This window comes from Anas platyrhynchos, chromosome 9 (genome assembly GCF_047663525.1).
Source record: "Anas platyrhynchos isolate ZD024472 breed Pekin duck chromosome 9, IASCAAS_PekinDuck_T2T, whole genome shotgun sequence".
NCBI lineage: Eukaryota > Metazoa > Chordata > Aves > Anseriformes > Anatidae > Anas > Anas platyrhynchos.
In genome coordinates, this window is record NC_092595.1 from 5050289 (window position 1) to 5063524 (window position 13236).

At 47.7% G+C, this 13236-nt stretch overlaps 1 protein-coding gene across 5 annotated transcripts in view; it reads right to left on the bottom strand.

Annotated features, from left to right (window-relative positions):
* Positions 1-58: 58 nt before the first annotated feature.
* TNIK (TRAF2 and NCK interacting kinase) overlaps positions 59-13236 on the bottom strand; it is a 140930-nt gene continuing 127752 nt past the window's right edge. For all 5 annotated transcript variants that reach the window (XM_072042522.1, XM_072042523.1, XM_072042521.1 and 2 more), the window contains 9 exons: positions 10363-10477; positions 9630-9800; positions 9186-9329; positions 8490-8624; positions 7848-7948; positions 6115-6264; positions 4821-4980; positions 4079-4218; positions 59-2113 (listed from right to left, as the gene is read on the bottom strand). In XM_072042522.1, coding sequence (XP_071898623.1) covers positions 2030-2113; positions 4079-4218; positions 4821-4980; positions 6115-6264; positions 7848-7948; positions 8490-8624; positions 9186-9329; positions 9630-9800; positions 10363-10477 — 1200 coding nt within the window. In that variant the 3' untranslated portion in view covers positions 59-2029. The remainder of the gene's footprint in view (positions 2114-4078; positions 4219-4820; positions 4981-6114; positions 6265-7847; positions 7949-8489; positions 8625-9185; positions 9330-9629; positions 9801-10362; positions 10478-13236) is intronic.

The following is a 13236-nucleotide window of genomic DNA, read 5'->3' on the forward strand; positions in this document are numbered from 1 at the left end:
TTCTTAGGATTGTTTCAAATGACTCCGTGGTTTCAAAAAATACATTCACAAACTAGCGTATGTTTAAACACAACGATTCCTTTTTATTTCATAACTGTACTCAAAACCCCACAATTAAAAAATAATAATTTAAAGCCGTGTATTCTGAACCAGTCACATCAAGGAGGGGAGCAAAATAAAGAGGAAAGGAGAGGCATCAGTTTGCAACATAATTTAATAAACCCCTCTGGTTTCAGGTAGCGACCACAGAGAAAATACAAAGAACTGGTGGCAATCAGTCTGCGACGGGACTTGTCCCGGGGTTTGTTCCAGCACCGCGGTATTAGGGCCGGCACTGCAGCTTGTGGGGCTCTGCTGGACCAGAGGCAAGTGGCCAGCAGCAGGAGGGTGCCCGGTGCCCACGAGGTGGCCCAGGAGGCTGCCCCCACCAGCACTGAGCCGTGCTGTGCTGCCCGCGTGGCTGTGGGCATCGTGTCTGGTCCCATCCCGACCCGACCCATCCCCGCCACTGCACCCCCCAGCGAGCAAACACTTTTTGCCCTGGATAAAGATTCGAGTTTGACCAGGTCCTGTTGATTTAATCATTTTTTAATAAAGCCATCGTTACTGAGTACACCAAGATTGCCAGGTAAGCTCTCTATATGTCGCTGGAGGTAACAGTGCTGTGATCAACAGCAAAACAAGAAAACAAAACAAAAACAAAAAACCCAACCAAGAAAAAAAAAGAAAAAAAAAAAAGAGAACAAAACCCAAAACAAAACGAGGTAGGTTAAAAACCAGCAACACAGACCTTGTTATGCGACACCCCAATACCACAGGCGGCCATGCTTGCAGCTACTGAGAAAGAAAACCCCAGATACGCACTGAAAATGTAAATCAACTGAGCAGAGTTTATAAGGACACGATTCAACCTGAACTAAACACACACACATTTCGGCACAGATGTTGTCTTCCACTGTATGTTGGGTAATTCGTAGGGAGCGGAGGGGGCAGAAAACGAGTATAGATTCAGACCCTTGGCCGAAGAAACCACACACATATATATAGTTTGAAGCTCTTTACAAGCCCGATGCAGCAAGGCGCAGGGTGGGCGGCTCGCTTTGTCCCCGTCGCCTCCAGGGACAAGCACCCACGGCTCGCGGCACCTCCGGCATCGGGCCCGGTGCCCGCGGCACCCCCGGGAGCTGTCTGAGGCCGCGGCCCCCCCGCAGTGCCCGGTCCCCTCCGTCCCCGTCCCGGTGCCCCCGCGGCGGGCAGGCGGCCGTCCTCTCCCGCCAGCATCCGGAGCAACAGCAAACGGCACCACTGTCCCTGTCACGACACAGCACTGGGTGAAGATCCATATAGAAATATGGATGGACAGACTTGACAAAAATGGTAGCTGATTTTTATTAGTCTAAGGCTAGTAGCTTAGCCATTTAAAATCCATTTCCCAAAAGAGGGGAAAAAAATCTATTATTTTTCTCTTCTTTAAAAATCCGTTAAGCCGTTGCTGCCAAAAGCAACATGTAAATGTTGGTGAAGGCAAAAGATTTCTAAAATTACCCAGCTATACGGTTATGGCCTTCATCACAAAGATAAAAGGTACATTTATTGTGCTGTCTCTCACCAGATTTAATTGGTAACTTTACAACATACTATATATTTGATGCTAGCAGGCAGACAGAATTAAAAACAGACTTTTTGACACTTGTTTCTTTCCCCGTTCTTACAAAGTAGGGGACAAAGAAAAAGTAAAATTAAAAAAAAAAAAAAAAAGAAGAAGAAAACTCATAACCCACTATAACACAGCGTAATCAGGAGACCTGGGGAGGCGGTGTCCCTATTCCAAGCGCGAGCGCCCGTCCCTGCCGCGCGTGCCCGAGCCCCCCGGAGCCGCTCCCTGGGGCAGCGCCACGCCGGCGGGGGGAGCGTGGGGAGCGGTGATCTGCAGGACCCTCCGCACCTGCCTCTACAGTGTTAGTCCACGTGTTTAATGTCCTTTAAATTAGAAATAATGCCACGGAGGTAAGTGCCGAGTGCTCCTCTGTTACCAGTTCATCATGGAGTTTCTGTTGAGGGTCATGAAAAACACTTGGCTGCTTCCTCCGGATCTCACCGACGCGAAAAATACCTGGATGGAGACAAAAACACCCCGTGTTAAATGCTGGCAAGGGTAAAAAGGAGTTTATTGATTGTCTTGTGAACCAGGAAAGCAAGAGCTGAGCCACACCCCGTGCAGTCTGCTCCATCCAGACCTGCCTCTCTGCTCTTTTCTCTGGGTGCCAGCAGAAACGTGGGCAGAGATGTGGGAGCTGCTGGACTCGAGGGGTGCTCGCTGTGCCTGCAGCCCAGCCCGGGGCAGCAGCTGCCAGCCAGAGCAGCGCGGCCCTGGAAGGAGCCAGCCCAGCGAGCCCAAGCAAGGCTCGGCTCAAATCCCAAGTGCTTATTAGTAAACACCGTAATAAAACCTCCCTCGCTATCACCTCTGCAGAGAGCAAGGTTTGGAAAGCCTTAAAAATACCAAGTTTATCACACAGCACTGCCATGGCATCATTTATTATGCAACATTAATATGACTGCTTCCAGGGCTTTATAATCCTGCTAAACGTTAACCATTTGGGTCAATACGGTAGTTATCTGCCTCGGTTGGAAATGCACTTCTTTGCAGAAGTTAGTTACGTTATTTCAGCTACTTCTGAACGCTACATCAGGGAAAACTCAAACTTTCCTTCAATATTTTCAAGACACAGAAGGCCATCAGGGCTCTCTAGGAAGAATGTGCAGTTTGGTGCTTCCGTCTGGATCCACCAACATTTGACCACAGTGGAGGTCTTAAAAAATAAGTCATTTGCAAGTATTTTAAGGGGAGACTTCTTCAGCTTCTGCTGCTAAAGTATGTGAAGACTTAGTCCTTTCTGAAACAAAAAAATCATTCAGTCTTCACAGGACTTTCATGATTAGCCACTTGCCCAGAAAGAGAAACACCTGTTTGAGGTATTTGAGATGCACCAGCAGTCAGCTGGTTCCATCATTTTAGAAAAATTGAGGTGCTTTTCCCCCCCCAGCGTTATTAGAAAAGGAAAAAATCAATAGGAACAAAACTGAAAAAGACCAATTTAAATGAACAATATAAAACCTAGAGTCAAGTTCTCAAAAGTAAGAAAAAAAAACAACTAAAGGTATTTGGACACAACTAAAATTCAGCTTCGTGGGCAACTTCGCACGAAATACCTCAATTAAAAGATAAGGATACATTATCCAGAGTCCCAGTGTAACTTCATGCAACAGGTAGGCCAACTAAATAAACTAATTGCGGCCTCAAATCTTGTTTATTGCATGTTATTAAACCCTGCTCTGGCGACACAGCAATCAGTTTCTTCACGTGTTTCGAGCTTGTGCTCTTTACAGAAGAATTCCCCGCTCCATGGTCCTGGTTTATCCTGGTGAAATCTTGTGACGCGAGGCAATACCGCCAGCAGAGATCAGATCTCCGCATTCAACCACCTCTTCCATGAAGATATCCCTTATCCTCCAGGCATTTCTTCTTCCCTCATGCCCTGCACACCTTCCTTCCTCAGTAATACCCAAGCCAAGGGTAATCTGCACAACCATGCAACTTGACCATGCAGCTCTGGTGCCCCTCCAGAACAGTATTTATCAATGTTGTCCATACAAAAAGATGGGGGTCTGTGCAAAAAATAGCTTATCATCACAGAACTACAAATGCATCTTAATGTCTCTGTACCCGAGTTCAAATCAGGGTTACTTCCACAACCTTACTGCTACCATTTCTCAACTTTTGCAGTTTATTTGGTGGCCTCAACAATTAACGTTCTGATGCAACACTTGAAAGAAATTCAAGCCAAGTCAACGGAGACATCACTTTGAGGTGGAAGAGATCTTGGTTGATATTGCCACCACAGGCTGAGATCTACATCCACTGAAGAGAGTTAATTGGGACCGGGTTTATGGGTATTGTTTATTAAACAGGACCTTCAGCTTAATTACTTATTAACCCCAAGATAAACTAGACCCGAAGTCTAAAAGTAGTTGGTTGTAGCGTAAAGCATGGATACAAGCTTTGAAGTGGACTCACCTTATCATTTCTTTCACATAGAAACTTTAACCTTTGAGCTCGCTTGTGCATAAATACTCCGTCCAAATGTCCTGTCTCCACTGACCGGATTTCAATAGCTTTCTCTCCCCAGCCCATTATTTGATTGGAATGAATGTAGGCTGTCAAAAGGAAGCGTTTGGCACATGTTACTACTGGTGTTGAGCTAAATATTACACAATGGGCACAAAAACTCTTATCAGCTGTTACTCAAAGTCTACGTAGACGAATCACAGAGCTCTGCTAAATAGTCTGTAAGTAGCACTTTTAATCCAGAAGTTACTGAGTGCTTTAAAGAGAAGATGTTACGCTTCTGCTTTCTGCAGGTGAGGAGCTGGACAGTGACCTGCCTGACAGTCTGTGGAGTCTCGGTCCCACTCTGCACCCAGCGCCTCTTCCACTCAACACAGCATCCCACCAATATAACAGCTTATACTTATGATAAAACATGGATAAAATATTCGGTAAGTCATCTGCTTTTTCTGTGCAGGACCAAACTGTATAAATTTAGCTAGTGCATCTCTTATCTGGCTGAGAGAAATCTCCTTTGATAAACAAAATCCCAAATGACTCTAACTCAGCATCCTTGACTCTGCATCTTACACTGTTACCTCTGTCCTCTACTAAACCATATCACTGAGCTCTACATCTAAACGTCTTTTAAAGACCTCCAGGGATGGTGTCGTATGTGTTTTATGCAGGTGAAGAGGAAGGGTTGACCTACCCACAGAAGTAGGCATCTCTCCCCACTGGAGCACCACATCTTTAGTTATCCGTCCGTAGGTGTTCACATACACGCCTTCGTCCTCGTAGCACACAAGCATCTCCATCCCGTCTGTTTTAGGCAGGATGACAATGGCGTGAGGAGTAATATTGCCCTGAATCTGCAGTTAAAATAAACCCTACAAGTCAGAATTACATTGAATGGAGAAAGTGGTAGGGGGAAGGGAGCAGAGCCTTAGAAAAAACAAAACCTAAAACCACACCGAGAACAAAACCCTCACTCCATTCAACAAACAGGCATCAGCTTTTAGAGATAAGCTTGAAGGGGAATAAACTGTCATGTTTACCCTACCATCAAAGCTGTCGTAGACATCAAGGATAAACAGGTTCAGCAATTATAGAGAGATCACAACATATACGCCCCCAAGAATGACGGCTGACACTTGGCAGTAACACAAATCAGCAACTGTTGACTGATGAATCCATCTTCTATTCAAATTAAGGCAAATAAACCCAGAATTTTACAGGTAGCTCTAGGGAGGAAACATTCCCCTTTCCTGAGGGTAGTAACAGTACCTTTCCACCCCCACCTGACCTTCCATAGGTAAGAAAACAAAACCGTCCCAAACTGCCCCCATATTTCTCCTGGGTTTCTTGCCAGCTCTTGCAGAAGCTCCGTTGCTCTACTCAGCAGTTCCTGGATTCCATCAATAACACCATTTCTCCTCCTAAGGCCCTTTCTGATGCTGGTTGGTACAACAGCATGGATGGAGCTTAAATAAGCCACCAAGAATATCCTTATCTACAATATTTTTTTGTAGCACTGGTTCTTTCCTGAAATAGCCTATGGACCTGAGAGAGAACCTGTGGTGAGTCACCGCTGTCCGGGAGTTGGGCATTTCAGCCTACAACCTGGCTGAGATTTGGGCTACCCTAATCCTGCAACCTTTGCTTGGGCAAACTGCACCACCTCAGGGCATCTCGCCCTACAAAGAGCTCCATTACTGCTCCATGCGGTGTCAGGACTAAGATTCTCCTTTCTGTGGGACCTGGCAACCTTACACCTGCCTGCTTGGGCACAAGGACAGCAGTGGCCTGTGTGAATGATGGCCATGAAGTAGGTGACACCTCCGCGTCCTCTCTAGGCAAGTTATCAGTAAGGATGGCACCGGAGAACGTCGTACCCACGGCAGGATGTCCCCTGACCAGTCAGCATTTCTGAGACACCAAAAGCCCGGCCAAACCTTGCTGGGGACCTGCGTTAGTCATGCAGCAGCACTCCCCCATGTACTCACGTGAGATGGAATATAGATATCATAAGAGTTCCCAGAATCTACATCAATCACATGGAAACCAGTGTGGGATCCAAAGATAACCTTGAGTCTCTGACCCTCTTCTACAGTGAGATCGACAAGCAACGGTTTGTGCTGGAGATCTGCAAAAGACTTTTATAATCCTTTCAGTGAGTATCATGGAAAACCAACAGATTCCTACAGCAGACTGGTACAGTTTTGAAATCGCATTTATTTGACCGTGTTTCCTATTAAACATGTCATTATTTATATTCCTGCCTCTGTTCCTACGTCAGACACATCAGGGGTATTACGCACTCACTCCAGCCATCCGAGCAGAGAGGTGCTCACCCTTGCCAAGCACAGCTTTTCCCCAGGAGCCCAAGGCCAGCCCAACAGTTTGGTCTCTGAAGGAAGGAGCCAGAGACCCTGGTTGTACATCAGCACACAGCTCAGCCAGCATGCAGGGACCCCCCAGTTCTGGTGCTGCTCAGCGTAACAAGAGCAAAGTCTGCAAACAGCTGTGAGCACCCACCTCCCCTCTTGGGTATCACCGCTCCAGTTTGGGCAGCTAAAACAAGTTAAAATCAGACGTCCTTTATCCTGTTCAAGCTAACGTGCTGGGTGCATGCTGAGATCAGCTCCCTGGCACGGACCAAGCTGGGACAGAGTACGTCCTGCCATGGCTTAGGTCTCCAGCAGGAAGGTGAAACACCCCCAGGGAGAGAGAAGGGCGAATTGCCCCCTGCACAAGTGCCCCTCTGACTCCTGACAGGGAAAATTAGTGAGTGGAAAAGCAGCAGCAGGAGCACCAACCAGCATCCTAACTGCAGCCCGTGGAGGCTGGATCCCAGGCTACTTAACTGCTGCTGAGCTCTTCATATCACCCAGCCCATTTATTCTGGCTTTTGTTCAGAGAAAGCAAATGTGACCTAATACTGAATAAGCCCATTTGTGCTGGAAGGATGCAAAATGAGATTACTCAGCGTGAAAGTCTCCAGAAGGCACTGCCCCTTGTGACTTGCTGCTGCACAGAGCTTAGAAGGAAAAGTGCTTTAAAGTACTGAGTACAAAATACCCGTTGGCAGGTTATGTAGGAGAAAGGTCTCACTGAAGGAAACTGAGGTAGATGAAAAGGGAGAGAAAGAGAGAGGGAGAGAAAGAGCGGGTCATTCTCCTGGAATTTCTATCTTGAAACAGAATCCACATTGCAGAAGGGGAGAGGACCTTGCAAAATAAAAATGGAAAATAATGCCAGCCCGTTTTCACATTACACGTGGAAAATTAGTCAGAAGTTAAAGCAGGCAAATGAACACAAAAGAAAAGCAACCCAAAACCCCAACTTAATTTTACTCAAGGACACTTGGCCAGCTTTCTGCAAACTTCCCCTGTGAAGCCTCCCAGGAAAAGCCAGAATTAACGCCTAATTGTTAGCCATAAACAGCGCGTATCACATCTCTTCAGCCAGGAGTTTCAGAACTCGCTGCCAGGGGAAGTACAAGGATGATAACGTTTCTGAGGAGTGCTTTTGTTTGCGTCCTTGAGACCTGAAAGGCCTGGCACCTTGCAGCAAGTCTGTCAGGAATCGCTGCGGGTGCTTCTCTTCATCGGCTCTCAAGAGACTGCACCCAGCTCACCGAGGACTACATAAGCAAGACACTTTTCTGTTCTGCATTGTACAGGAATCTCGTGTATTTGCAACTACAGAGCGTATTTTGGTGACCAGAAAAACGTACCTTAAATGCCATAAACTTGTGATATGGTTTAGGAGCCCAAGCGTAGATCTCTACAGCATTCTTTAAGGCAATCACCAAGAACTTGATTCTTTCATATTTCACTAAAATTAAAAGAAAAAAAAAGTTTAAAACATTCACTTTTGCTTTGAGACTGAGTAATTTATTTCTAGAACCAGCTTCTAAGGCTCTCTCTCTGTTGGTTCCCACGTGGTAAAATGTCCACCTAATACATATAGATAATATCAAAATTATCTGTGGCTGTGGTCTGCCCATAATTTTAAGAGAAATCATCAGATCAAATCTAAGACTATAGAATAAACATCTCCAAGACTCCAAGTGTCTTTTGCTTGTAACATATGCAGTACGTGACTAATCAGATAAAGCAGAAGATTTTTAACAACAAGCCATTTTATCACGTAGGCTATGATAGAAGAACTCCCAATGCCCAGTGCTGTGGGGCAGGCAACCAGCCCTCTGCATCCAGTTAGCATCACCCTCTCCAGGCTCAGAGCTATGGACACAGTGCACCTTCTCAGTGTGAGAGCCAACCAGATGCTATTTTCACAGCTGTAGTGACAGAGAAAATGCCTCCAGCCATTTTCCCACTGATGCTAGCCCAGCAGGGTGGCCCCAGCCACTCACCAACTTTGTAGTGGATGCAGCCTTCCAGGTCCCCAACCGTGATCCAGCCCTGCTTCTTCTCGACTTCGGGATCGTTGTGTAAAATCCTGTTTCTCAGCCAGGACAGATAGTACACTCGCAGCTTGTTCTTCTTTCCTGTTGGCAAAGGAAACCTGGCCATAAGAGGCAGTGAGAAGTAACAGAGTGGCACGCAGCCCCAGGGACAGCCCCAGGCTCCTCCTCTCTGTATGCCACACAGGGCAAGCAGAACATGCTTGCATGGAAAACCTTGAGATTTCAGTGTTTATTTTCACTAATATATTTCACTAAGATAAAATTTAAGTCCTTTACAAAAGGAAGTTGAAATAATAATATAGTTGGTTTTGTATTTTTGCTTGTGCCTTCGTCTCCCACTCCAATGGCAGATGCGGTATGAGCTGGGCTCTGCTTACTGCAGGCTGAAAACTCCAGCTTGCACAAATCGGTGCTCACAGAGAGAGAACCAGGCACGGTTACACCTCAGATATGGCTATGCAAAATGAGCCTTTCAGCTCCGGCATGGAAGGCTCTCATTTTGGACAGAGAAACCTGGCAACACTGCTCTGCTCACCCAGCTCTGCGTGCAGCCCTGCTGGGGAGCAGTGAATGCAGCTGAGGTGTGAATATCGACTGGGGAATATGGACGAGAAGGTTATCGATGGGGTGCGAGAGGGGTACCTGATATTGTTACAAGGACGTTCAGGCCCTCGAGCACGTCCATCTGTTGGAACCGCCGTCTGTTGATGAGGTTGTACACCTTCCCCTGCCCGCTTCGGTCCAGCAGCATCAGGCCATTTTCTGTGCCCACCAGCAGATTTACACCTGAAACAAGGAGAGCAATGGGCATAAGGAGCCACAGCTGCTGCCCACCAGCGGATTGCACCCCGAGCTCATTCTTCACCACCACCCCATGACAATCACAACTAAGGGCAGCGATCCCCCAGACCAGAAGCATCACTTTTACACCAAAGGGCCTCAGGGACAGAGCTGGCATTAGCCTTGCCCAGGATGGAGAGCAGGACAACCAGAAGCAGGAGCTTGGTTCTGCCATAAAATGGTGTCGCATTGCTAGCCATGTCCCCTAAAAGCTCTGCCGAGGGCACAGTGGGACCAGGAGCTCACCCCACAAAGCAGCACAGAGTATCTCCGAGTTGAAGCGCTTCTTGTACTTCCTTATCTCCGGGGTGTCACTGTGGGGGCGGATGTTGGTAGGGTTCACATTCACCACGGAGATCTTCCTGGCTTCGTTCAGCTTGGCCTGCTCCTGTCTGAGCAGCTCGCTGGTGAACAGTGCTGACAAGGAAACAACAAAGCAATGAGGTGTGACTGATTAGAGGAAGAAAACTCTTGTTTTATCTTCTGATGGGAAGTTATCACTATGCTACAAGCCATTAGTTTCGAGAGGTAACATCAGTAGTTCCTCACGGGTTGGAACCAACACCAAAGCCCTAAGAGGTAATGTCCCCTGGCCTCCTGCCCTGCCCACTGAGATGACCAGTCCTATCCTCTGCCTGCCTGCCCTCATCCATCCATTTTCAATGAATTCTGAACACGTGCAAGCTTTCTGAAGCAGCTGCCACCTCCTGACTCTGCTAGAAACATTTCTGCCAGGTGCCTGGGCAGAAAGGGATGTGTGGATTTCTGCTGCTCCCTGTCTTCTCTCTGACTTTTCTGATGGGATTTCACTGGTGTGGGGGAAAGAGTTGGATGGAAATTGGAGAACATGAGGGTACAAACTTGAAGAATCTTTGGACAAGGGTAAGTGAAATCTGAGAGCTTCCGTGGGGTTATTCATGCCCCACGACCTGGTTTCCATGAGGCCCTCCCCTCTCAAACTGGTGACATTGCCTCCTACCAGTAGCAGATGACTCTTCATCCTCGTCTTCATCTTCATCGGTAGGTGAGGTCTGATACACTCTAGTGTCCACAAAAGGGGTAAAAGAGGCTTTGGTGCTACTTCCCATCCCATACTGCAAAACAAACAGCAGAGAGAGAGCTCAGAGCACAGAAATACCACTGACATCGTGTGTGTGACTTCCTGGTGAGCGCACAGTGCCGGACCCTGCAGCGCCCCTTAGGAGCTCTCTGAGCATTTGATCCTCCTCCCCCAGAAGCGACCAGTGAAAACGTGACACCAGATTTGTGAATGCCTCTGCAGCAGCAGCAAACAAGAAGTGCAGGGCACGGGGAGCAGTGCCCGGCCCCGGTGCCGCGGGCTCAGCTCACAGGTGGAAGCACAGCGCAGCCGGAGACTGGTTAGCGGGGAAGCCGCAGTGTCAGAGGCAAAAGTGAAGGCAGGTAAAACACCTCTATGCTCGTGGCACACCTGCTGGGATGTCAGGGGTTGTTTTTCCTGTCAACGTGACCGCCCCAAAAGAGATTTGTAGGATGGCTCTGGGGAAAACCCCACTGTCCTGTTCCTCCAGCATGGGGCAGGGGGCATGATGTAGGAAATGGCACAGCCACATTGCTCCATCCCCCCTATTCCAGGCTCCATCCCACGGCAGGTGTGTGTCTGCCATGGGTTCCTTGCGATTCCAGTAAAGGATTTCAAACTGTCTACAACACTTCAGGTGCAACTGCAGAAAAGGCCACTTCTGTGGCAGCAAAACTGACCCTGAACATATCGTAGGGGATGCCAGAGCCAATGGTTTGCTAAGGCAAGCTGGAAAGGAACGAACTCCAACACCACACTGCTGGCTTTGCTTTTGCCATCGCTTTGTTAAGGCAGAACACAAGGCCAAGACCTTCTCCCAAACAAAACGAAATCCTTCCCTTGGGAGTCAAAGTGCCACGAGCTCCTCCCCTTGCAGAGCAGCTTCGTTTTACGACAGTGTTTGCTCAGGGTATCCCTTGTTTTAAGGAATGTAGGAAGGACCGACATTCAGAGCTCTAACAGCAGCAAAAACCAGACCTTACTGCAGCAGCACTTTCACACTTTGATTCCTCGGGACATTTTCCTTCCCTGAAATGCACCTTGCTCAGCTTCCAAGCCACCAGAAAAGGAAGAGAGAAACCCCCTGACTCCTTGCTGAAGCTTCGCAAGGAGCACACAGACAAAATGACCCCAAATGGCCTCTCCTGGTCCTTCCCCAGAGGCACCGAGAACATTTGGGGTGAGCCAGCATCCCCGCACTGCGCCTGCCCCCGCGGTGCGGCGCCTCCTGCTTCCCTCCCAATCTGCATCCCATGGCCTGGCAACAGCCCCTGCGTTGCCATAGAAACAGGACGATTTCCAAAAAGTAAATGCTAACGGAGACCCGTGCGAGGAGTTAGCAGCCCGAGGCAGAGACGGCTGCAGGAACAGATACCATATTTACGTATACTGCATGGCCAAAATATTTGTCTGTGCACACAAGATATACTCGCAGCTCTGTGCTTCTTTCACACCCAGCAAATACACATTTTTTCCTGAGCTGGGTATCTTTTCCACAAAGCACCGACAATTCAGGAGAGGGAGCAACTTCACTGTTTGCAGGGATGCCTTCCAGCTGAGAGCTAGGCGCTTTCCAACAAATGAATTACGAAGAAATCCCTCGTTCCAATGCCCCAAGCATTTTTTTCTTCTTTGCTCAGACTCAGCTGCTCTTCTCCTAAGAAGCTGGCATTTTAAGAACTTGCAAGCCTGTTATTTAAATATTAAGCCCTCATCTTCCTCCAGGTTCTGTTCAGCTGACTCCAAACCCCTGTCTTGGCTGAGAGAAACAGCACCAAGCTGCAGGGTGCGATAGTGCTCGGTCCCTTCCACCCTCCTCAGTCCTGACACATCACAGCCTCTCCGGCAGAGAGATACCCGTGAGGATGTCCCACCAGAAATGGGAAAACCTTATACAAGCAGGACAAGGGATAACTTCCCAGCAAGGTGCTTATGCTGCTGCCTGCCAGGCTGCGAGTTTTGCTCGCAGCGCCGTGAGTCACCTGAAGAACCCAATCCAAACCCTTCCACTTCCACCCACTCCTTGCTCCGTCAGCCCTAAAATTGCAGTTTCAGAAATGGAAAAGATCTCGGTTGATATTCCATAAATGAGTCTATTTAAACCCAGGCCTTGCAAACTGCTGGTGTTTGAGCAGTCCCCGGGTGACTCTGGAAGGTGGCACGTCAGGCTCAGCTGTCCCAGCGCTACTTCTGAAGGCAATGAGGAAATGGGTAAAACCTGGAGGTCAACTCAGGCACCATCTGTTCTCACGTTTCATCAACACAATCCCAAGCCATTCCTGTTTTTATGCTGCTAGTAAAAGTGAACTGTCAAGTGAGCACATCATCTCTGTGGAAGAGGATAAGGTGATCGTACATCCAACAAGACAGAAAGAAAAAAACACAAACAAAATAGCTTATTCAGCACCAACTGGATTGATTTTCCATGGGAAAACAAAAAAATCTGTGCCAGTTTCCCAGAACTGGTTCTGGTAAGCAAGGCACACCAATTCCCTTGTCTTATGTGAAACATCTTGTGATTTTTAGGACTCTTTAGACCTTGTACAACCTTTGTGCTCAATCACGTCCATCTAAAAAAGCTATGGGGGAAAAATGCTGTGACAGGAAACAGAGTCATGGTAAAAATTCAAGGTGTGCCAAATTTTTCTAGTCTGAAGAACTATACGGATTTTTTTGGCTTTGTTTTGTGTTAACCTTTTGGGTCACGTTAAGCCTCAAATATTGCCTAAGCAGCAACTGGGCCCAGGTGAGGTTAATGGCATCACTGGCTCTCCTATTTTGCTTCATTTCCAT